This window comes from Peromyscus eremicus, chromosome 1 (assembly GCF_949786415.1).
Source record: "Peromyscus eremicus chromosome 1, PerEre_H2_v1, whole genome shotgun sequence".
NCBI lineage: Eukaryota > Metazoa > Chordata > Mammalia > Rodentia > Cricetidae > Peromyscus > Peromyscus eremicus.
Window position 1 is genome coordinate 178,292 of NC_081416.1, and position 26,015 is coordinate 204,306.

General features: G+C 43.5%; 1 protein-coding gene across 1 annotated transcript in view; it reads right to left on the reverse strand.

Annotated features, from left to right (window-relative positions):
* The window catches only part of Grk5 (G protein-coupled receptor kinase 5), a 222,415-nt gene that overhangs the window by 109,992 nt on the left and 86,408 nt on the right, over window positions 1-26,015 (reverse strand). The window contains exon 2 of the mRNA XM_059255703.1: window positions 9,958-10,053. Within this exon, the coding sequence (XP_059111686.1) occupies window positions 9,958-10,053 (96 nt within the window). The remainder of the gene's footprint in view (window positions 1-9,957; window positions 10,054-26,015) is intronic.

Consider the following 26,015-nt stretch of genomic DNA (forward strand, 5'->3'; position numbering starts at 1 on the left):
ATAAGGTAGAACAAAAGTCAGCAAACTGCAAGAAGCTTGGAGAGGAATGTTTATAGGGATGACCCAGCCCTGATGACACCCTGAACTTGAATTTCCATCCTTCAGAACCCTGAGGTGATAAATGCTGTCTTATAAGCTGGGCAGTGTGCAATGCTTTGTTATACCATTTCTGGCAAACTGTTAGTGTGAGGAATTTCCCTCAAAGTTACCTTAGCAAGTCACTTGTCTCTCTAGGATTCAGTTAACCTTTCTAGAAAATATAAACAGTGGAGTTTCAAATTTGGTTTTAGTTTTAACCCTGATATAAAGTTTTATATAGAAACCCAAATATAGAAAGTAACAAAGGCCTGGTCAGGTAGACACCTGGCGATACCCACATGCTTCCTACCGAGTAGCCCCTGAAAACCCTAAGTCCAGATCTAGAAACCCCTGCCAGCATTCCATCCCAAGAACTGCCAAAGCAGAAACCCACTGACCAATAGCACAAAGCATCTTATGAATGCTGAGCCCAGGCTGTTCCTCTAAGAGCTTCAAGCCTGTCATGAAGGTTGTAAAGACCTGGAACCCAGAGCTGATCCACCTTCACCCTCACAGTGTGCCAGCTGCACACGGGTCACCTGACCTACCACATCTAAAATTATCTTGCCCTCTGAAGACAAGCAGATGCTGTGCTTTATCGAGCATGGTTAAGTGGCAGAACAAGAGGCGTGATGTGCCCTTATCACCCCAAGGTCGGCAGTGACGTCCACAGACATTTGATTACCCTGGTAATGAAATCAAGAGGTCGCTGCCAGTCTGACAGGCACTGGGTCACAAGGACAAGCAAGACTCATGTGATTGTCCCCTCTGGCCTAGAAACCCTTCTGGGAGCACAGTCACCAAGGAGAAAAGTAATAATTCTCTACAGCAACTGTGGAATCCAGTCTTCATTCACTGAGTGATTTGGGGTTTTGAGGGGACTTTTGTTGTTTTATTCTGTTGGCTTGTTTATTTTTTTCCTTCTTTTTCTTAAAAAAAACTTTTTAAATTAACTTATTATGTATATAAACATTTTGCCTGCATGTATGTCTGTTTACCACATGCACACCAGATGCCCAAGGAAGCCAGAAGTTGTTACCAAATCCCCTTGAACTGGAGTTACAGACAGTTGCGAGATGCCATATGGGTGCTCGTAATCGAACCCTAGAAGAGCAGCCAGTGTTCTGAATCACTGAGCCATCTCTCCAGCATCAAATTGTTTTGTTTTAACAGGGTCTCAATACTTAGCCTAGGGATGTAGAACAAATCTTAAAAGGTCTTATTAATAAAAACAAACCTGGAGCCAGGTACTGAGGTCAGTGCTGGAAGATCAGAGAAGCAGAACAAGCCATAGCTTCCTCACCTCGCAATTCCTCAGCTGATCCTGTTTCCTCAGATTGGAAGTCTCTGAGTCCTTATCCAAATGGACCTCAGCTGAACTGCTTCTCAAAAGCCTGAAAGCTTAACCAGTCTCTAACTCCTGGTCCTCACGCCTTATATACCTTTCTGCTTTCTGCCATCACTTCCTGGGATTAAAGGCTCACTTCGTGGGATTAAAAAGGTGTGAGTCACTGCTGTGGGATGTTCTGTATGTTAAATGTGTTGCTCTGATTGGTTAATAAATAAAACACTGATTGGCCAGTAGCCAGGCAGGAAGTATAGGCGGGACAAGGAGAGAAGAGAATTCTGGGAAGTGGAAGGCTGAGGCAGAGAGACGCTGCCAGCTGCTGCCATGAGAAGATGTTAAGATACTGGTAAGCCATGAGCCACGTGGCAACTTATAGATTAATAGAAATGGGTTAATTTAAGATATAAGAACAGCTAGCAAGAAGCCTGAGCCATTAGACCAAACAGTTAATAATATAAGAATCTGTGTGTTTATTTTATAAGTGGGCTGTCGGATAGAAGGACTGGTGGGTGAGAGAGATTTGTCCTGACTGTGGGCCAGGCAGGACCAGGAAAATTCCAGCTACAAGTCACCATGCCTGGCTGTTTCCAGTATGGCTTTAAACTTACAGAGATCCAGGTGGATCTCTGCCTCTGGAATGCTAGGATTAAAGGCGTGTGCTACCACTGCCTAACATCTATGTTTAATATTGTGGCTGTTCTGTTTTCTGACCCCAGATAAGTTTATTAGGGTGCACAATATTTTGGGGAACACAATACCACCACATAGGCTGGCCTCAAACTTGTAGCAATCCTCTCCAGCCTCTACTGCCTGAGTTCTGAGACTGTAATTATGTGCTGTTATTAAATCTGGCCATACTTATTTTGTTTATAATTATACCAATCACATGTCTTCTCTACTAAATTACCTTACAAATAAAATTGAGGCACCATGAGCCTGCCTCAGGGGTAACCAGTGCTCAGGTTTCTGAGATATATACATACTTTCAAGGAAACCTCCTAGCCAGAAGAAAGGATCTGGGTAACCCTGAGTCTTCTGGAGTATACTATGCAGTTGATAGTAGGAAGGTACATGGGGAACTTATGAATGGGAAAACTGTTTTACAAAGAAGGTAGTTCAGATAATTCCAATCCCTGGGTCACTGAACCTACTTACTCACTCACTTACTGGTGTCAGTCAGAAAATAATGGCCCCATTCATTGCTTAGACACAGTGCAACTTTTCTGAGAAATTCAGAAGTCCTCTCAAAAGGTCCTTGAATCAGCACTATCATGATGATGAAAATGACAATAATGGGTATGGGATAGTCTGTTGCCTTTGTAGTGGTTCTACCAAGTTGACAGAAATGTTGCCCTCCATACAAAGAAACTATAACCCAAAGTAATCAGCAACTTGTTCTATACCCCCCCTGTAGCTGGAAACCTTCCGACCATACCATCATTGCTGACAAGTAGAACCTTGTCAGCAATGATGAACCATTCCACTCAGCAACATCACTTCACCAGGTGGCCAAGGACCCAGCACCAACACTGTGACTCCCAGCTCACATTATTTGTTGACTGATGTTGAATGAATAACCAATGAACAGGCTAATTCAAATCAGTCAGTATGGTTTGGGGCTTTCCTGATAGTGAACCTATCTTATTCCTCTGGGAATGTCACCAAGCTGCTCCTCAGAAGAATTAACACTTTGGTATAGGGCTCTCTCCACAGGGCTACTCCATTTCCCTGCTCCCCCCACCCCCCACCCCCACCCCACGCCAGCCTTCCTTTCCATGAGAGCTCAAACAAATGGTGACATACTAAAGTATAACAGTCATTCTCTTCCAATAACCTCCTCACACGTATCACTCCTGCAGGGGGTTGAGAGAGCTTTGATTTATTATATAGCTTTTGGATACAGAATCATTGAAAAATAATCAACTCTTTCACTCAAGCCCCCTTTTACCTCTTTTTTAAATAAAAGAATAAAGTGTGCAGTAATCCTGAGCTAAATAAATAAAAAATTCCACACTTTTGCCCAACAGAACCATCTGTATCACTGGGAAATATCTGCAGTCCCTAACAATCTTTTATCTTTATGTTAACATTTTCAGTCTTTCAATCTTTGGACATTCTGAGAGCTTCTTTGATTTGGGTCCTCTAACAAATGTATATGAATAATTAGCCTATTAACTAATAAAGTTGTAACTGGGCACCATCCTCCTCTCATTCAGTTGTGTCTGTAATCACTGAGGTCACATCTGGGGCTAACATGAAAAGCAGATACAAGCAGGAAGGAATTCCTTTCTTAATATGATTACTGCCTGTAGCTGAAGTTTTCCTGCCTGGCCCACAGTCAGGACAAATCTTTGTCACCCGCCAGTCCCACAGCCACTCAGACCCAACCAAGTAAACACAGAGACTTATATTGCTTACAAACTGTATGGCTGTGGCAGGCTTCTTGCTAACTGTTCTTACAGCTTAAATTAATCCATTTCTATAAATCTATACCTTGCCACGTGGCTCATGGCTTACCAGCATCTTCACATGCTGCTTGTCATGGAGGCGGCTGGCAGTGTCTCTTTCCGCCTTCCTGTTCTCTCCATTCTCCTCTCTGTTAGTCCCGCCTATACTTCCTGCCTGGCCACTGGCCAATCAGTGTTTTATTTATTTCAGAGCAATTTGACATACAGACCATCCCACAGCACTTCCCCTTTTCTTTTTTTCTTTCTTCCTTCCTTCCTTCCTTCCTTCCTTTCTTTCTTTCTTTCTTTCTTTCTTTCTTTCTTTCTTTCTTTCTTTCTTTCTTTCTTTCTTTCTTTTTTAAAGAGGAAGGTTTTAACTTTTACACATCTCCAAAGCCAGCTTGGTATATTTGGGAATTTGGGCGTAGCTTCTCTTACTACTTCCTGCTTGAAGGGGGCGCTGTATCTTACGGGGACACAAAGAAAATTTTAGGATTATGGAGTAGTCCATGAGGCTGTATTGTCTGAGCCAGTTGCCTTGAAACGGTTCTGGATGTTGGCTCATCTGGGCCATGGTGTCATCGGAGACCTTTCAGGGGGTCTTGGCTGGTCAAACCTGATGTATCTTAATCTGGAACAAATCCATAGCCTCTGGCTTTCTGTGGAAACAAAAGCAGAGCCTCCGTTCCAAAGCAACATATCCTTACATCCAAATTTTGAAGTCAAGGTACCTTTAAAATATACATTTTGGCATAACTCAACAGCTTTTACAATCAAATGTTTTTCTTCAGTTACGAATATCAAGGAGAACATAATCCAGATTCTCTGTGTGGTACCCATCTTTACCTGGCTTATTTTTTATATTACCTTGAGCCTATTGCTTTAAACTGCAGCATTCTAAGACTGAAACAGCGCTGTGGCTGCTGGCTCCGCCCACTTCAGCTTCCCAACATGGCAGTGGTACGTTTTCTGCTAGCTCTGGGAGCCATCAACTCTCAGAAATAGTGGGTCTATGCTTCTATCAAAGCAGTGTGTAGCCCAGAAATTTCTTTTTGTTTTGTACTAGCAAAGGCTAAATCCACCACGCAGCTTAATGTGCCACTTGCAGAGGCCTCATTCCCACCATACTGTAGGTTGAGCGCGCACGCCAGGAACCCGCCATGGTAGCTCAAACACGCAGGCTGCCGCTACCTTGAGAAAGACAACTAGGAACTGTTTTTAGCTCCGTTTTAGAATCTTTTTTCTCAGGTTTTAGGTGGAAACTTTTACCAACCTGTTGGGCGCCATTTGTAGCTGGAGTTTTCCTGCCTTACCCACAGTCAGGACAAATCTTTGTCACCCGCCAGTCCCACAGCCACTCAGACCCAACCAAGTAAACACAGAGACTTACATTGCTTACAAACTGTATGGCCATGGCAGGCTTCTTGCTAACTGTTCTTACAGCTTAAATTAATCCATTTCCATAAATCTATACCTTGCCACGTGGCTCATGGCTTACCAGCATCTTCACATGCTGCTTGTCATGGAGGCGGCTGGCAGTGTCTCTTTCCGCCTTCCTGTTCTCTCCATTCTCCTCTCTGTTAGTCCTGCCTATACTTCCTGCCTGGCCACTGGCCAATCAGTGTTTTATTTATTTCAGAGCAATTTGACATACAGACCATCCCACATCAACTGCCAATCACTTCTGGTGTCTAGACCAAGAGAGTATGATCCAGCCAGCCACTTTATCTATCCATCAACCTATCCATCCTTTCACCCATCTGTCCTTCTCTCCATCCACTTCACTGTGCCACAGGGGAGATTTAAATGGAGAGGAAATGTGGTTCAGACCCTTGAAAACCTCACATAAAGGGTGGAAATGTTTGCCACTATTCTCCAGCTCAACAACTAGTCCCTCACCATCATGGAATGTTCTCAGTCAGGTATCATATCTCTGTGTTAGTCACTGTCTTATGCTCAGCCATGATTAAGCTCCAGGGAGCAAGAATCTGTTTTGCATCCCTGGTGGGTGGCACATAGCAAATGCAAAATAAACATTACTGAATAAGTAGATAAGTGTGCAATGCACAATATACAAGACACAATAAAGAAAGACAGATGAAACTTCTGTTCCTTGGAGTGCATAATGGTTCTCCATGATTTAGTATTGGTTGGAGCATAGGGCCCAAATGTTTGTATTTAGATGGTGCTAGGTAGTGGAAAGCTGTAGTTCAAAGCCAAGGGATTATATTGTATTACGTGGGTCATTCAGCACTGAGAGCCTGCCCACTTGCCTATAAATTGGAAGGGGGTTTTAGAAAATATGTTCCAAATTCCTTGAGTTATGGATTCTCTACAAAACTAACATTACTGTGCTAAGTACTCAAGTTGTAGCTTTACAGGGTCATGGGCTGAGCCAGGATCCCAGGCTTGCCTTTCTAAACAGTGCAAAAAGGACCATGGCTTGAGTCTTATCACCATGCTGATATATCTTATCTTTGAGGATAGGAGAAGGGAAAGGTATTAAATTAGATACTTGCAAGTTTAAACCCCCAAGTCTAAACTTTCTTTACTTGAAGTCAAAAACATTGGCTAAGGTTAAATTTAGTCACAGAAAATACATGTCATAAACTTTTTAAAAAGAGTCTTAATTTAAAATATTTTGTGTTAATCTTCATCGAACCAATATTTAATAAGCCCTAGTATGTGCCAGGCAGTACTTAGGGAGTGAACCACATAAAATACAGCCACTTCTAACCCAGAACAGTTGATCCAGTAGAGAAGACAGAAAATATACAAGTAAATGAACAAATGAAGATGGGGTTATGAGCATAACCATTCAATAAACAGCTCTATATGAAAAAACACAATTATAGCAGGCTCTTATTTAGATGGCTTCTCTTTGGAGGTGATATTCCATCTGGGACCATAAAGCACTCTGGCAAAACAGCGTGGAAAAGACCATTTTAGGTGAAGGGAATAGCAAGGGCAAGGGCCCCATAGCTGGAAACAAGCTTGAGGAATTCACAGGACAATAAAGTGTCCAGAGCATCTGTGAATGAAGGAGGGAGTGACCCAAGGACACTGAGGGTGAACTGCAGAAGGCAAGTGCTGCCTAGGGTCTGTGGACTCCCATGAAGGAAGATATCACCTAGCCTTTCACCAAGGTCTACCGAAAAATTCCACTTCCTTTGATTACAAAGGTAGACAATGCCCATGGTGGTATTAGCAGTGCCTGGGACTTGTTACCAGCAGTGAATATGATACAGCATATTCACTCATAACACAGTTACTGCAGACATCAAAAAATACCACGTATGCTCACCACAGATGTAAAGTCATAATAGCTACTAACCAGCTGTTAGACCTCATTATTTCAAATATTAACAAAAATGCACATACATGTCTATGTTTTGCATTTTATAGGTATTTAATAACTATATTTGAAAGGAATTTATTTCCTTGGTAACTCTGTGTATTTCATTTTGCATATGTAAAATTATTATTCTGAAAAGGGATCCTTAGACTTCACCCCTGCCAAAGCTTTTTGTTACCTATGACCTACGACCCACAGGTCAGAGTTAGAGGTTCATTTCAAGCAGGGTAGAAAAGTGAATGTGGGGTGGGGATGCAACAGAGGAATAATTGTCATTTTCTTAAGTTATCTGGTGGTTTGCCTAGAGAGGATTTGTGGCTGCCCAAGGCAATGCTGAAGGTAGGAGAAGGCTGTGGCTTTCAGTGACCACTGTTCCAGATGATTCTAAGCAGAATCTCAGGGTCTTTGTGAACTTGGCTCCTCTCTGATGCACAGCCTTTCTACTGCACCACCCCACACTGCCCAGTGGACCCTTTTCAGAGCCTGTCCTGGGACATCTTCCCAGGGAGCTTCAGAAAATGAGCTCATGTGTCCAGAAGAAAAACAAACTTGGTGTTTGCCACTGTTTAGTTTGTGTATTGGTCTAGAAAAGAAATGGGATTTTTATGTAAGAAAGCCTTCCAGAAGGACCCCAGCAGTGGCTGGGCAAACACCACGGCGACAGACTATAAACATGCAAGAAGGCCCAACCCCTGGCCCAGGCCCATGTGCGGCAGCCCCTTAGCTTACATGGGCCTTCCTGTTTTTCCCAACCTCTTCCACACTGCATCAATACACAGAGGCTTTTCAACACCCTTTCAGAGAACTGAAACATCATTCTCACATGGCAGGCCCAGTCCTCATACCCATAGGTATAGGCTCCACCAAGAGACCTGAGAATGGACTTAAACAAGGCTGGAGCTGTTGGGTAAGGGTCCATGGTTCAGGAGACTCTGGCAGCATAATCTTGTGCTCCTAGCTCTCCAAACAAGAAGTAAACAGAATAGTGGAGGCAGGAGGTAAAGGATAAGTAGGAAGCTTCCTAGGAGAGAAGGGTGCAATGAAGGCATCTAAGCCCCTAAACTTGTATGAAATATCTGGGTATAGCTGGAGTCTGGGTGGGGACAGTTCCCCTCAAAAGAGAAGTTGCATGTCCCTCAGAGAACAGAAGTGGAGAGGAAGGGGATGCTGACCTTTGGATCTAAACCAGGGTGCTAATGAACTGAATGTCTGCATCCTCATCAAAGCATACACGGTGAACCCTAATACCTAACACAATGGATTAAGAGAGGAGCCCTATGAATCACAACAGAGCCTTGACAGGAAAAGGAATGAGAAAGTGTGCTTCCTTCTACTGTGAAAGACAAAGAAACCATCTACAAAGCAGAAATGGTCCTTCATCTTGGACATCTAGAACCAAACAAAAGTGAACATCTACTGTTCAAGCTACTCAGTCCATGTTATTTGTAATAGTGGTCTACACTGACTATAGACCACATATATGAGAACAAAGTCTAAGTGGGTTTGTCAATGCAGGTGTAAGCCAAAGAAGCAGGTCTGCACTGTGCCCACAGCTTCCCAGTTGCACTGTGTGCTCCTTTCTAAACATTTACTTTTTAAATTTATTTATTTTATGTGATGGATATTTTGTCTGCATGTATGTATGTGTATCATGTGTATGCCTGGTATCTAAGGCAGTCAGCAGAGGGCATTGGATTTTCTGGAACCAGAGTTACAGATTGATGTGAGGTGCCATATAGGCTCTGGGAATCAAACCTACGTCCTCTGGAACAGCAGCCAGTGCTCTTAATCACTAAGCCAACTATTCAACCCTATCTGTTCCTTTCTAAAAAAGACAGGTTGGATTTTTTTTGTTGTTGTTGTTGTTTTGTTTTGTTTTGTTTTTTTCTGTTGAAGAAGGGCCTTTTTGTCCATATGCACCAGCATATCAGGCTTTGTTTCCCCCAACACCTTGTCAGGGACATAATAGAAGCAAAAAGGAAAACCTTTTATTCTTCACATCTCAATGCTCTCACCCTCCTATCTTCCAGAATCTTCTATGTTTCCTGGAGTTTTCAACTGCCCTTAGTAGAAGGGACAGAGAACACTGCATCTACTCCTTCTTGTTTTGAACCAGAAATCCCTGTATTTCATATTTGCATGTTTTATACTTTTAAGAAGCATATGAACCCAATAAAGCAAAATATTCAGACTTCTTTCATCTGCTGTGTTCAGCAGACCTATTTGGAGTGTTTGCTATGTCCCTACAAGAGCTAAGCCCTTGGCTGCTGTTGGAGGTGGCCATGTTGGGACAACTAGGCTGACTCAACAGACGGCTGGTTCCATCATGAATACCAACCTCACAAGTGAGAGGGATGGTAAGCCTAAAACAGAGTTGCCTCCCAAGAGCAGGATGCATGGAAACTAGGAAAAGCAGGGAGTTCTGCCTGGGGACTCCAGCTGGCCCTGGCCCATTTTCTCTGCTCTCCCTTGATCTGGGAAACTTGGGCCAGTTAAAAAGCCACTGTACTCCAGTTTCCCCTTCTGGAGTAAAATAATAGCACCTGCCTCAAAGATACTAGGGAAGTAACAGTTCATCCTGGCACACACCAAATAGTGAACAAATATTGGCTGTATCTTTAGCCCATTAGCAAAGATGTCAGAAGATGGAGCCAGAATTCCTGTATCTGCTTAGCTGAGTTGTAATGGCTTGGTTGTACAGAGGCTTTGGCAGCTAAAGTGCTCCTTACCTATGGTCCTTCGGAGGTCTTCACACTGGCTGATGTGAGGAAACTTCAGGATTTCCTTCCACTTCTTGCTTTTCCCTTTGCGCTTTCCTCCACCCCCTGCAGAGATGGAAAGATGCCACTGATGTTGGTGCTGCCCAAAGTTCCAGAGCCTGCATCCCCACCCCATGAGCCTTTCCACCAGCTTCTAGGCTTTAGATCAAGTCGGTGACATGCTCTGAGTCCAAAAAACTCACTCACTCACTCTCTCTCTCTCTCTCTCTCTCTCTCTCTCTCTCTCTCTCTCTCTCTCTCTCTCTCTCTCCTGTTTCTTCCCTTATTCTACATAGCAGGAACTATTATGTTCCCCTTGACAAAGAAGGAAGCCAAGGCACATGGAAGAACAAAGTCATTTAGGACCACACAGCTCTGTTTCTCTTTTAGACTGGATCAAATTGTGTAGCCCAGGGTGGCCTTGAACTCACAGAGATCCATCTGCCTCTACCTCCCGAGTGCTGGGATTAAAAGTGTGTGCCACCACTGACTGGCCTCTATGGCTAACTAGTGGCTTAGCTCCAAACTCTGATCTTCAGGCAAGCTTTATTTGTTAGATCACAAACAAAATATCACCACATAAATGTGGTTTGTTTGCCTGCTCTTCAGCAAACAGGGTGCTAATATTTAAACACAAGGACACTCTGCATACAAACCCATTCTGGACTTCTTATCCACAGTCAGACATCCCACATGGCAAGAACCAGCTAGAACTGGTTAAGAGTTGCCCCATGAACAGGACACAAGACACCCAGATGAGCTGTCCCCACCAGCTAGGCACCCTCTCGAATGCCTGTCTACTCTCTACAAAGTTGTATGTGTGCTTGCCTGGTTACTACAAAGGGTGGTACATGCAACCTCGTAGAAGGGCAATCCTCTAGGAAAATCAGCCTGCATAGCAGGTGAACTAGGCTAGACATGTCCAATCCAACTGCTAAGGACCTGAAAGGGCCATCAGAACCCATGTGGCCCATATGGCTCCCATTCTCATTCCTACATTACTGATTCCAGGAGCTTGCTGGGATGAAGAATCTCTTTTTGTAAGATAAAATAGCATAAACTGCTGTGGGATGTATGGCAAATGTGTTGCTAATTAATCAATAAAACACTGAATGGCCGTTGGCTAGGCAGGAAGTATAGGCGGGGCAAGGAGGAGAATAAAGCTGGGAAGTGGAAGGCTGAGTCAGAGAGACACTGCCAGCCACCACGATGAGAAACAGCTTGTGAAGATGCCGGTAAGCCACGAGCCATGTGGCAAAGTATAGATTAAAGGAAATGGATTAATTTAAGCTGTAAGAACAGTTAGCAAGAAGCCTGCCACGGCCATACAGTTTGTAACCAATATAAGTCTCTGTGTTTACTTGATTGGGTCTGAGGCTGTGGGACTGGCAGGTGAGAGAGATTTGCCCTGACCATGGGCCAGGCAGGAAAACTCTAGCAACAATAAACTGATGGTTTCAAGTATAAAATTCAGTAGCATAAAGTGTGTTCGTATTGCTGTATAAATATCACCACTAGCCATCTCCAGAACATTTTTGTCATCCCAAAAAATAAACATGATTTGTTAAAACAAAACAAAAAACAACAACAAAAACTTCCCCATACTCCCTCCTCTAACCCTATTCTCTTCTATTTTCTGTCTCAAATAGAATAATTTCCCCTTGGTGCCTGGCCTAGTTCATGTAGAACAAAGCCTGTAAGGTCTATCCATAACATAGTACATGTCAGAAATCTATTCTTTTTTAGGGCTGAACAACATTTGGTTATATAGACATATTTGTTTTGTTTGAAACAAGGTCTCATGTAGCCTAGGATGGCCTTGAATTCCCTGTGTACCCACACATGACTTTGAACTTTTGATCCTCCTATCCCTACTATCAAAGTGCTAAAATTATAGGTATGCAACACCACACCCAGTTTATGTGGCACTAGGAAACAGAACTCAGAGCTTTGTACATGCCAGACAAGCACTCTACAAACTACACTATATCCTGACCCCTGGACATGCATTTCTCCATTCATCTGTCTATGGATGCTGGAGTGGCTCCTAATTTGAGGCTGTGGTAAATATATTTTCCATGGACATTTGTATCCAAGCATCTGTTTCAAGCTCTGTTTTTAATCTCTTTAGGTACATTCCAAGGAGAGAAGCTGCTAGGTCACACAGCAAATCAATTCTTTTTTAAGAATAGATGTTGCACCCTTAACAATGAAAATTCCCAGATTGTGATCCCACTCTCTGACTGCAACCTAAGAATGTCACTTCTCCAAGGATCCTCAGGTGTTTCTCAAATAACTGGGCTATGCAAAGCAGGTATTTGCTTCTCACAGGCAGTAACTTAGGGAAAATTAACATAGATTCATTAATTCATTCAACCAGGATATGTTGAACATCTCTTAAGTAGTGATCCTTCTGGAGGTACTGGGACACAGTAGTCATGTTCATAGAAGACAGAAGTCAAACTTTCTTTCCTCTGGTGGGTTTTAACCCCCAAGACTACATCCCAGGAAACATGTCAAAATATCTGGAGATACTTAATTGTCACAGCCTACTATTGGCAGCTGATGGGTACAGCACAAGGGTGTGAATAAACATCGCACCATATACTGGGCAGCATACCAAGACATAGAATATTAGCTCTAAAATGTAGCAATGTGGGGAAACCTTTTTTATCTAATGGCAGCACTTAGGAAGGGAGCAGGGTTTGAGGGAGGTTTGCTGATTATGGGGAAAACTGTCTAGGACATTAAAGGAGGTGGGGAAATTGAGCCACCTGGAGAAAGAAACACTGAAGCTGGGCCCAAAAACTTGAGGAGAGTTTAGGAGATAAAGAAGGCACACTCAGGCAGTGGTGGCGCACACCTTTAAACCCAGGAGGCAGAGGCAGGGGTATCTCTGTGAGTTCAAGGCCAGCCTGGTCTACAGAGTGAGTCCCAGGACAGCCAAGGCTACACAGAGAAACCCTGTCTTGAAAAATCAAAAGAAGAAGAAGGAAGAAGAAGAAAAACAAGAACAAGAAGACACTCTGCCCCATGGAGGCTGCACAGGGACAGGGCACAGACTTCCCAGGTGGTACCAGGGGTAGCTGGGTAGAAGTCTTCCTAATCCTTACATCGTCAGCTTTAAGAACAAGTCTAACAAATTGTGGAGGACGGAATAACACTCCCCAAACATGTCCTAATTGTGAGAATCTGTGAATACGTTAAACTAAATGGAGGGGGTTAAGGTTAAAGAAAGAATTACAGACAACAATAGAGACATTTACTTAAATTAAATGTAAATTTAATTACTTAAACTTAAGTTTTCTTAAATTACCCAGATAGGCTAATCATTGTCAACTTCAGTACATTTAAAATCACCTAAGGACTGAATCCTATGAAACCTTGAACCAAAATAAATCTTTCCTTATGCTGTTTCTGGAAGGAATCTGGTCTCAACAACAACAACCAACCAAACAAACAAAAAACAACTAATAAAAGGTCCAATGGAATCAAGGAAAGTAGAAGCATCAGATCTGAGTAAGGAAACATGAGAAAAGACTAGTCTGGCCATTGTAAGTTGTGAAGATGGAAGGGACCTTAAGCCAAGGAATGTGGGAGACCTGTAGAAACTAGGAAACACCAGAGATTCTTCTCTGGAGACCCAGAAGAAGCCTGCCCTGTTCACACCTTGTTTTTAATTCAGTGAGTCATGGGTCAGACTCCCAGCCTACAGAACTGTATGATAATAAATATGCATGGTTTTGATCCACTTAGTTCTACAAAATAGTGTGTGTTATTTCAATCTACTTGGTTTATGATCATTTTTATAGCAACCATAGGCAAATGATACAGGATACTTTGGGCAGAGTGCTTCTTCCCCCACCCCCAAAAAAAAAAAATGACCTCCACACCTACATCTGGCCCTTTAATTCTGTTAAAGGTCCTACAATAAACCCAACCTCCTATAACTTGGGCAGACTACAACAATGCCTAATGTCTTAACAAACAAACCTGCCTCAAAAAGGTCACCACTTCTAAACAAATAGCACAAGTAGGCTGTTGTGTTTCTAAATTACACATTTAATGACTAAAAGTGTTGACACTGTTATTTCAGTAGAACTTGACTATTTCTCTGTATCTTAAGATACAAAGCTAGGCACAGTCCCATTACTGTAGAAATTTCTCCATTATCCTGGTCACAGCTGCCCCTAGGCCTGCTGCACTACTTTAGTGGGATATCAGGCCTACAAGGGGGCTAGGACCCTACATCCTATCTCCCTGCTTCATAGGGCCCAGATAGGCCTCAGCAAGAACAACTAGTTATTTCTCAGGCCTAACCACCTAGGGACCCACAGGTTCAACTCATTTTCCTTGGCTACATTCAACCCTACATTCATCTTCTCCCTAGCCTTCTTTTCCTCTGGACCACTAATCTTAGGGCTTTTGCACTGCTCTACCAAGAATACCCACTTCCTGTTTTTCTTAGTGTTTCTTGTTGCATGAATCCTAAATGGTCTTAGAATAAAAACCCGGAGCCAGATATTGGGGTAAATGCTGAAAGATCAGAGAGACAAAGAAACAAGCCACAGCCACTTCTCACCTCACCAACCCCACAAATCCCCTGACTAAACGCCCCTGAGATCTCAGCCGAAAGGGTCTCTAGTTCCTGTCTCCTCACACCTTATATGACTTTCCCCACCCAGCCATTTTATTTCCAATCTCAACCTTCCTAGTGCTGGGATTAATGGCTTCCCAAATACTGGGGTTAAAGGTGTATGTCACCACTACCTAGACTGGATCAATCTCATGTAGCCCAGTGTGGCCTTGAACTCACAGAGATCCAGACAGTTCTCTGCCTCCAGGATTAAATTTAATCTGCTAGGATTAAAGGTGTATGCCACCACTGCCAACTCTGCGGCTGGCTCTGTCCTCTCATCTTGAGGCAAGCTTTATTTCTCAGATTACAAATATCACCACAGTTTCTCACTCCTGCTTCCAGTTTCAACTTGTACCACCATCCTGGAGGCCTTCTCTGATCTGGTCAGCTGAAGGACATCTGTTTTCCACCGTATTCACATGGCTTGGCAGAGTTTGGGGAGCTTTGGTTGTTTGCTCAGTCTGTCTCCTGAACATGCACATCAGCTTACAGATCACTCATCCATTCTCTCAGCAAACTTCCACTGACCCATTTGAGCACTACATGTGAAGTGACCACTAGCGATCAGACCTGTGCTCACAATATGTGGTGATATATTGTGTACCCCAAAATATTGTGTACCCTAGTAGTGTACTCTAATAAACTTATCTGGGATCAGAGGACAGAGCCAGCCACTAGATTAGACATAGAGGCCAGACAGTGGTAGAACACACTCCTTTAATCCTATCACTCAGGAGGCAGAGTTGAAGGCCACACTGGGAACAGAGCCAGGCGTGGTGTGGCACACACCTTTAATCCCAGCACTTGAGATCTCTGTCTTTGCTTGGGAAGGACACATACCTTTAATCCCAGGAAGTGATGGAAGGAAGCAGAAAGGTATATAAAGGCATGAGGACCAGGAACTAGAGGCTTTTTAACAACAATTCCGCTGAGATCCCTTCCGGGTGAGGACTCAGAGGCTTTCAGTCTGAGGAAACAGGATCAGATGAGGAGTTGACCAGGTAAGGTTGGCTATGGCTTATTCTGTCTCTCTGATCTTTCAGCATTCACCCCAATATCTGGCTCTGGGTTTTTTATTAATAAGACTGTTTAGCAGTTCATGTTACAACAGTGTATAGATATCATTCTGTGCACTGGTGTGCCTGCCCAAACTGACAGCAGGCATAAAGTAGAAGAGACCCAGTCTTGCATTTTCTACCATTCTCTCTCAGTCTGTAGTAAATACTCAGTGTCTGCTTATTAGATGGAATGTGTGCTTTGTCTCAGGCACCTGCACACATCATCTTTCTTGCAGACTCAAGTCTCTACAAGCAACAGTCTTTCCTCCTCCTCTATCTGCCAAAGCCCCACCTGGCCTCTCAGTATAGCTCCAATACCCCCTTTTCCATGGTGCCTTTGAAAGGAAAAGTCCTATCTGTCCCTCCACCTCCTTAAAGGGGTGAGGGGAGACAATGATTCAGTAAACACAATATCTGGTAACTGCAAGCTTTCTTCATTTCAGCTGAGCAGGAAAATGAATGATTACTTGTAGGAATTAGTGACAACCTTTCTTCTGCTGCAGGCCTCTGCACTAGCTGTACCCTGAGTCCAATTCACAGATGAAAACTGAGGGCTCAGTGAGAGAAGTTCACCAAACTGACACTGTCACAACTGCATGCACTAGCTCATAGCCATCTAGGGATGTAAGCAGCCTTGATCCTCTCTGGCTTTACTGACTGCTCTATTGTAGCCCAAAGAGCCTGTAAAGACAACCCAGTCTCCATCACTGTGGAGGTAATAACCCATTCCAAGCATTAAATGGGCATTAAAGCTCAGGGAACACCAGAGAGTAGTGGTCAGGGCCAGAGAGAGCAGGAAAGAGGGTGGTTTCTGGCCGGGCGGTGGTGGCGCACGCCTTTAATCCCAGCACTCGGGAGGCAGAGCCAGGCGGATCTCTGTGAGTTCGAGGCCAGCCTGGTCTCCAAAGCGAGTTCCAGGAAAGGCGCAAAGCTACACAGAGAAACCCTGTCTCGAAAAACAAAAAAAAAAAAAAAAAAAAAAAAAAGAGGGTGGTTTCAGACAGGAGGATGGCCTAGAGCTATGTAGGATGCCTCCTGCTACTGAAGAAGAAAGGGATAGGATGTAGGACAGAGGTGCCAGCTGAACTCTGCTCACTCATGGCTCAAGGGAAATCCCCAAAGGATCAAGAGATTAGACCTTAAGCTTGAATGAGAAGGAGGATAAGACGAAGCCTGGAGGGGTACACTAGGGAAGTATGTGTGTCTCCTGAGCCAGGAGTTTCAAGTTTCTGCCAGCTCCTTCATCAGTGCAGTCTCTGGAGACACTGCTACAGGTGCCCTCTGATTAGGGAATGGCAGGAAGAGGGATGGGGCCAAAAAAAGCATGAACGCTTCAATGGGAGGGCATGCCCCAGCAGTGAATACAGTACAGGACTTGACAAGTAGTAATAGTCACTCTTTCTGTCTCTTCTCCTTTCTTCAGTTGTTTTGCTTTTTAAACAGAGCCTCATTATGTAGCTCTGGCTGGCTTGGAACTCTCTATGGGTTGGTCTTGAATTCAGAGATGGGTCTGCCTCTGCCTCCTAGATGCATGTGCTGCCACACCCACCTGTTTGATTTGGAAGTTAAATAAATGTGGTGTTTCTTACACACTCAAGGCCAGGGAATGTGGTAAGGTGAACCCATCTTTTACTCATCATCTAACCCTAATGATAGATCCTAGGTACTGAATCCATTTTGCAGATGGGGAAATTGAGTCACAGAAAGGAAAGAGCCTCAAACCATCAGACAATTTGGCCTTTCACAACTCCAGCAAAGGCTCAGGTGTCTTATTCTCAGGATGATGTTCATTTCCTCTCTGGGGAAGCTGAGAGCTTTGTGGAAAGGAGCTTTCTTCTTGCTCTTCTGTTGTTCTCACGGCATTTGTTGGGGCAGCAGCACAAGAGCCTGGTTAGAAATTCATGTTTCCAGGGTTGGGGAGATGGCTCAGTGGTTAATAACACTGACTGCTCTTCCAGAGGACCTGGGTTCAATTCTCAACACCCACATGGCAGCTCATAACTGTCTATAACTCCAGTTCCAAAGGATCCAACACACACAGACATAGGTGCAGGTCAAACACCAATGCACATAAAATAAAAGTGAACAAATCATTTTTTAAAAAGAAAGAAATTCATGTTTCCACTGAGGAAATCAGATGAGCCAGAAGCCTGTGAGTCTGATGCAAAGTCCTTGAGCAGCACCAGAGATATGGGATAACCACTTGAACTTCCTGAAAGCTCATTCTCTGATTTCTCATCACCCTGCTTACTTCTAAAGAGAATCTGTAGAAACACAAGAGTTTGGACATGTCTACTGAAAATATTCCTCCCAATTCCAAAATTTTGTAATCAGGGCTCTGACTCATCATGACAACAGTCCCATTTTCCAACTCTTGCCTGCCTTGTATCACGTGATACTAGGCCACTATCAAATCCAGAGTTCTCATAACCTTTCACCAGCTTTCTGTCTTCCTGCCCTGGCTGTAATGTCCCTGGGGAAAAAATCTGACCTACTGGCTTATCTTCTCTCTTGAGGCTATGCATCATGGTCTTTCCTGAAGTCTGTGACAGTCTGATAGGTTTCAACACGGTGGATGGAAGGGAGGCCATGCAACCAAGCTTGAACAAAGGTACCAATGGTGGCAGGTGTGACTAGAGATGACATGGGAGAGCCACAGAAGCCATCAGCTTATCCTCCAAAAGTTGTTTGGAATATTGCTGATAGAGACCCAGGGTATACAGACCCAAAGACTTCCTGCCAGGACCTCACCCACGAATTAAATGCCTATGGTTTGGTAAGGTCTATGCTATGCCTACACAAGGGACCAAGTTTGTTACAGATTCTCATCATGCTGAGCCATTCTATTATAACAGACTACATACCAGAGAGGAAAGCTGTAGAAATCAGAGATGTCCTCAAGACATTCTGACCATGGTCTGAGAGATTTTTACATGTCCTAATGACTGTGTCATAGGTCACTCCATTGTATTTTCAGGCACAAATGGCCAATGACCTACTTGCTCTTGGCTAACACCTAGATGGCAGTGCTACAATGCTGCCTGAGAAGTATGTGTGGCTAGACTCTGATAAGTTCTTTACACTCAGGTGAGTTCTCAAGACTCAGCTACCCATACACCATTACTACCCCAGATGAACCTATTTAGAAGAAACCCTCACAGAGGGGGCTGCCAAAGGCACATGTATACCATAATCGCCTGAGCAAGTATAGGCCGTGGACTCTGGGTAGCTAAAATCCATTCTCCTTTGGGCAAGGACTACCAGGAGCTTTTAGAAGTCATGGCCTTTGTCTTAGTTACTTTTCTATTGCTATGATAAAACATCATGACCAAGACAATATAAAAAAGAAAGCATTTAATTGGGCTTAGTTTCAGGGGGTGAAAGTTCATGATGGCAGAGCAAAGGCATGGTAGCATGAACAGCTGAGAGCTCACATCTTGATCCACAAGCATGAGGCAGAAAAATCACACTGAGAATGTTTTAAGTCTTTTGAAATATTAAAGCCCATACACCCAGTGACATACCTCCAACAAGGCCACACCTCCTTCCCAAACATTTCCACCAACTGGAGACCAAGTAATCAAACCTATGAACCTACAGGGGCCATTCTTATTCAAACCACCATTGTCTTGGTGTCTGAGTGTTTGAAGACCTTCCCAGCTAGGCATATGACTCCAGAGATGGGCAGGATATGTAAGTAGAAAGGTCTGGGGACACAGAGCAGCATCCTATTCAATATGCCTTTAAAAACTTGATCCCACCACCAACTGAATCACATGGCAGGGCCCATCCTGGGTATCCAGAAGAGCCAACTCAGAGACTCAGGAAAGGGCCCAAGTCACATAAGATTAGGTCATTCACACTCCATTGATATTTAAGAAACAGGCCAGGGAGCAGCCTGACAAAACTCAGTAAGGCTGGGATGGGGCAGGTGGTGAGAAGTCAGAGGAACGACAGGCAAAAGAGACTATTTCTAAGCTAATTGGTCTGTCTACTAGTTGGCTGTTTTATTGACACCTTTATCAAGGGCTTCTGTTGTAACAGAAGATCTCACTTAATGAACAGACAAGACAGAAGCTGTGGTGGGGCCAGGAGCCTCAGCACACGCCAGGCCTCCCAGCAGTCCTTGCCTCTGCAGGACTGGATGTGGTGAGACAAAGACACACAGTTCTAACCCCAGAAAATTCCATGGTGCCGCAGTTTCCAGCTAGAAGAACCCAAAACTTCCTGAGTGGAGCATGGAGAGGAATGGTGTACTGCCCAGGGCATGTGGGGCCTGTGGTCTGTAACAGGTTCCAACATCTCCAGGCCCAACCTCATGGCCACACCACAGTTGGGGTTTCCAGAGCATAAAAACCTCAGCCACACCAGGGAATCCCACAATTTCAAATTAGAAAAACCAAAACCAACACAAGGCCTGATTACTGGTCACCATGGGGACAAGGAGACAGGCCTCCTCAGCACTAGCACACTGTGCCTAAGAGAAAATTCTGGAACAACTTGGAAGAGATGCACAGCTGAGGATGGCCCCTCAGCAAACCCTTGCCCAAGGACAGTGCTGGTGATGGAGGTTGCATCCTTGTCATACATCAGCTGCCCCCACAGCTTCTTAACCGCAACATAAATGATGCCACTATGCTGAGCCTACCATTGTTAAGTCACTCAGTGTTTTTTCCTCACACAGACACTGCTGCTACCATCTTGCACTGCTGTGTTGCGAACCAGCACCTCAAGTTCAAAATACCCGGCACAATGCAGGTACCACTCTGTAGCAGTCAACACCATTCCCATCTTCATCACAGCTATCCCCATCATTACCACCTCTATTATTACCAATATCCCCCTCCACCAGCAACAACACTATCTCCATCACAACCATTCCCATCATCACCACCTTCACCACTACCATCATCCCTTCCTACCATCATCACCATCACTATCATCTTCATCACAATGATCATCATTATCATCAACACCATCATCACCTTCTCATTCTAATTACCATCACAATTATACTTCTATCACTATCTGATCAAGCTGTTTGTGAATGACAGAACCAAGGACTCAGAGCTGATATGAGACAAACATTGGATCTCAAATTAAATTTTCTGACTCTATGTTTATCCATGTCTTTACCCTGCCATATCCCTACTTCAAACTTACCCCCTGCCCCAACACATATACACTCCATCATCATGATGTCCAGATTTGTCCCAACACTGCTATGTGTCACATAAGTCAGGCAGGCATTGTAAAGTATAGCCCACTACTTCTCATACCTCACACCCCCCACTTGTGGGTAATCACTCCACACCAGCATCTTCTTCTCACTGTTCCTCAATTTCCTGAGTATGCTCCCACCTAAGGACTCTGCTGTGGCTCAGGGATCAGTAAACTTTCTCTGTAAAGGGTTACAACAAGTCTGTGAGTCACAGAGACAACATATTAGCCAGCTATATTCCACTAAAACTTAACATTAAAAAGTAGCCTCACAGGGGGTGAAAAAAACTGTAAGAGCCAGAGGAGCAGGGAGTTTGCTGTAAGACTGTGTCTCCTAGGAATGTCAGATGCTACATCCATGAAGTCTCACCAACATGGTTGCCTATGATGATATTGTGTCCCCCAATATTTTGTGCACCTTAATAACTTATCTGGGGTCAGAAAACAGAACAGCCGCAAAATTAAACATAGACCAGAAAATGGTGGCACACACACCTTTAATCTTAGCATTCTGGAGGCAGAGATCCATCCGGATCTCTGTGAGTTCAAAGCCACACTGGAAACAGCCAGGCGTGGTGACACATGCCTTTAATCCCAGGAAGTGATGGCAGGAAGCAGAAAGGTATATAAGGCGTGAGAACCAGGAACTAGAGCCTCTGTTAAGCTTTTAGGCTTTTAACAGCAGTTCAGCTGAGATCCATTCCGATGAGGACACAGAAGTTTTCAGTTTGAGGAAACAAGATCTGCTGAGGAGTTGGTGAGGTGAGGTTAGCTGTGGCGTGTTCTGTTTCTCTGATCTTTCAGCGTTCACCTGAATACCTGGCTCCAGGTTTGTTTTTATTAATAAGACCTTCTAACAATTTATGCTACAGTTGTACAAACATGAGGTGAACAAGGATGACACCAACAGACATGCTAATGTGGATAAGGAAAACCTCAGGAGGCTTCATCAACCCAACACAAAGAACAACAGGTACCTAAGGAATGCCAAGAGTAAGAGAAATAGTCTTGCCCATGGAAGAGCACATCAGTTGACCATCTGGTAGTTAGCCCTAAAAACATATATACAAGTAACATTATATAGACTGAGCAGGTCTGTGTATAAGATACACACACACATACACACACACACATATATATTTGAAAAAAGAATAAGGAGGGGTATATGAAAGGATTTGATGGGATGAAAGGGAAGGGGAAACTATGTAATTATAATTACAATCTGAAAACATAAAAAAAGTTGTTATGGAATATTTATACACTGTGTGAAGATATATTGCTGTGACTGATTTAATACAGAGCTAAATGACCAATAGCTATGCAAGAGGTTAGGCAGGACTTCCAGTGGCAGAGAGGACTCTGGGAAGAAGAAGGTAGAGTCACCAGCCAGACACAGAGGAAGCAGCATGAGCAGTATGGAGAGATGAGGTAATAAGCCACGCGACAGAACAAAGATTAAAATAAATGGGTAACATGACTTTTAAAAGGTCTTATTAATAGAAAACCTAGAGCTGGATATTGGAGTGAAAGCTGAAAGATCAGAGAAACAGAACAAGCCACAACCAACCTCACCTTGCCAACCCCTCAACTGATCCTGTTCCCACCAATCCTCAGACTGAAAGCCTCTGAGTCCTCACCCCTGAGTGGTCTCAGTTGAACTGCTGCTTAGTTCCTGTCTCCTCATGCCTTCTATACCATTCTCCACCCAGCCATGTCACTTCCTGGGATTAAAGGCGTGTGTGCTTTCCAAGCAAAAGCATGAAATCTCAAGTGCTGGGATTAAAGGCGTGTGCCACCACTGCCTGGCTCTGTTCCCAGTGTGGCCTTGAACTCACAGAGATCCAGAGAATCTCTGCCTCCCAAGTGATAGGATTAAGGGTGTATGCCACCACTATCTGGCCTCTATGTCTAATCTAGTGGCTGCCTCTGTCCTCTGATCCCCACATAAGTTTATTAGGGTATACAATATATCACCACATAAATGGGTTAATTTAAGTTATAAGAGTTAGTGAGATAAGCCTAAGCTAAGACTGAACTTTCATAATGAATAGTAAGTCTTCGTGTCATTATTTGGGAGTGGGCTGGAGAGACAGACTCAACATTTAGCACCCAACATAGGGCACATATTTCCATATAGGGCCCGAGAAATCTTAAAAAAAAAAAAATTGGACACAGCTTTCTAGTAACCCAGTGCCTGGGGCTTACAGTGGCATGGCTGCTATACGGTGAGTACTTGAACAGCCAGCGCACTAAGTAGAAACAGCCCAGGCTCAGCAAATTCCCAAAGCTGAGGCAAGTAAATGCTGCTGGTGCTGTGGGCATAAGGCTAGGCTCTCACAGACCTGAGCAAGATGGAGATAGCTACCAGAGCAGAGCCCAGTGGCTGGTTTACAGTCAAAAAAATAAAATAAAATAAAAATAAAAAATAAATAAAATAAAAAAGCTGTCATCAGTGTTTTTTATCTTAGCCATTCTGACAGGTATAAGATGGTATCTCAGAGTTGTTTTGATTTGCATTTCCCTGATGGCTAAGGATGTTGAGCAATTCCTTAAATGTCTTTCAGCCATTTGGGATTCTTCTGTTGAGAATTCTCTGTTTAGATCTGTATCCCATTTTTAATTGGATTGTTTGGTATTTTGCTGTCTAGTTTCTTGATTTCTTTATGTATTTTGGAGATCAGCCCTCTGTCAGATGTGGGGTTGGTGAAGATCTTTTCCCATTCTGTAGGCTGTTATTTTGTCTTATTAACTGTGTCCTTCGCCTTACAGAAGCTACAACTCACAGCTCCAGAGAAGCTAGGAACCTAAGAGGTATGTACAGTTCACCTCGGGAAGGGGCAACAGAGGAGATCCCGATGAATAAACTGGAGATGGGGGGGGGGAATAGAGGGTAGAGGATGGAGGATGTGAACATGAGGGAACAGGATGGTCGAGCTGGGGGAGGGACGGAGTAGGAAAGCAATGAACAAGGTATCTTGATAGAGGGAGACATCATGGGGATAGGGTGAAACCTGGTGCTAGGGAAATTTCCAGAAATCTACAAGGAGATTAGACTACTAGCAATAGTGGTGAGGTGCCTGAACTGGCCTACCCTGGTAATCAGATTGGTGAATACCCTAACTGTCATCATAGAGCCTTCATCCAGTAACTGATGGAAGCAGATGCAGAGATCCACAACCAAGCACCAGGCCGAGCTCCAGGAATCAAATAAAAGAGAGGGAAGAGGGATTACATGAGCAAGGGGGGTCAAGACCATGATAGGGAAATTTACAGAGACAACTGAACCAAGCTCAAAGGAACTCACAAACTTTAGACTGACAATTGTCCTGCATGGGGCCGGACTAGACCCTCTGCATATGGGAGGCAGTTGTGTAGCTGGGTCTGTTTGAGGGGCCCCTGGCAGTGTGATCAGGATCCATCCCTGGTGCATGAGCCAGCTTTCTGGATCCCATTACCTAGGGTCAGACACCTTGCTCACTCCTGATAAGGCGGGGAGGGGCTTGGTCCTGCCTCAACTGAATGTACCAGGCTTAGCTGTCCCCCCAGGGGAGAACTTAACCTGTTGGAGGAGGGGATGAGGAATGGGGGTGAGGGAAAGTAGGGAGGAGTGGGAGGAGGGATAAGAGGGGGATCTGTGGTTGGTATGTAAAATGAATAAGAAAAATAAAAAAAAATTTAAAAAGATAATCCCTAAAAAATAGTTTAAAAGGGTATCTGGATTCTGTATGGTGCTTTGTTGACTTTGAATTTTTTAAATGCTAATATACAAAAAACAATAGCTAAAATGCTAAATACAAAAAACAAAGAGACACTGGATTATGGAAACTGCTAAATTAAACCAACCTATGTATTTTAAGACTGTCTTAACTTCAAAAGGAAAGTCAGAAAATATGTTGGGTTGGGTCTTGAGAGGTTATGCCTTTGTTTCACAAGAAACAAAAAGTTATGGTTTTCTTCAAAATCAACAAAAACAAAAAACAAAAACAAAAACCTGGGGTTGGGGATTTAGCTCAGTGGTAGAGCACTTGCCTAGCAAGCGCAAGGCCCTGGGTTCGGTCCTCAGCTCTGGAAAACAAAAACAAAAAATCAATAAAGATCAGATTTGATTGGTGGAGATGACCTGAGGATCTTAGCAGTAGACATGAAGAGAAAAGCCAAAAAAGACTACAGGACAGGTGATGTATATGCTGATCCCTCAACATGGAAACAGCTCTGAGACTGGATGAGACATGATAAATCTTGTTGGCTACAGAGTCCTCATGACTTATTATTGCGTGTTATCCTTTCATATGGCATGGATAGAGGTTTGGTTATACAGTCCAAACAAACTCATAAAGTTAACAGATGCCTTTTACCTGCTCAAACATAAAACAAAAAAATCATCTTTAACTGACTTGTGCACACTGCACAATCAATACCTGTGTTAATGCAGAGATAGATAGATAGATAGATAGATAGATAGATAGATAGATAGATAGATAGATAGACAGACATAGTTTGTGTGTTTTCAGAACAAAAGAACTAGATACTAATAAAGACAAGTAGCCCAAGTGATCCAGCCTCACAGAATGCCTCTGTTGCAGTTTCCTCAGAATTATGCATCCAGAACAGCTTCAAAGTTGCTAGCTGAGATGGTCTAGTCTCATATACTATCCAGTCAAGACTTCAGATAAGTTCTACACTTTCCCATCACATAGAGACTAAACAAAAAATAATACAGCTCGCTCTCCCAGGACTTGATCATTACCCCAATTTTCTCAGGGTCCCCTAAAGATGCCATCACCCCCAGACAACAGGAAGCTATCTAGAGAACATGATGCCCACAGTCCCAAGAGGTGGGGTGGGTGATTTCTGGTCATTCAGTAGGTTATGGATGTTTGTAATTGTTTAGGGGGGTTGGTTACAAGTTGCTATTGGTCATAGTCAGGAAAAAAGCTGAACAAAGAAAATTAGATTCAGTGATCTCATTCTGAAAAGAAAAACAGAGGATACAGAAATAACAGGATAAAGGGGTAGATTACTGAATCTACTTTCAAACTAAAAAAGCAACTACTAGTCTGAAATATTTTATTTGTTATAGATTTCTGTATACTGATACAAATTTAAGGTTA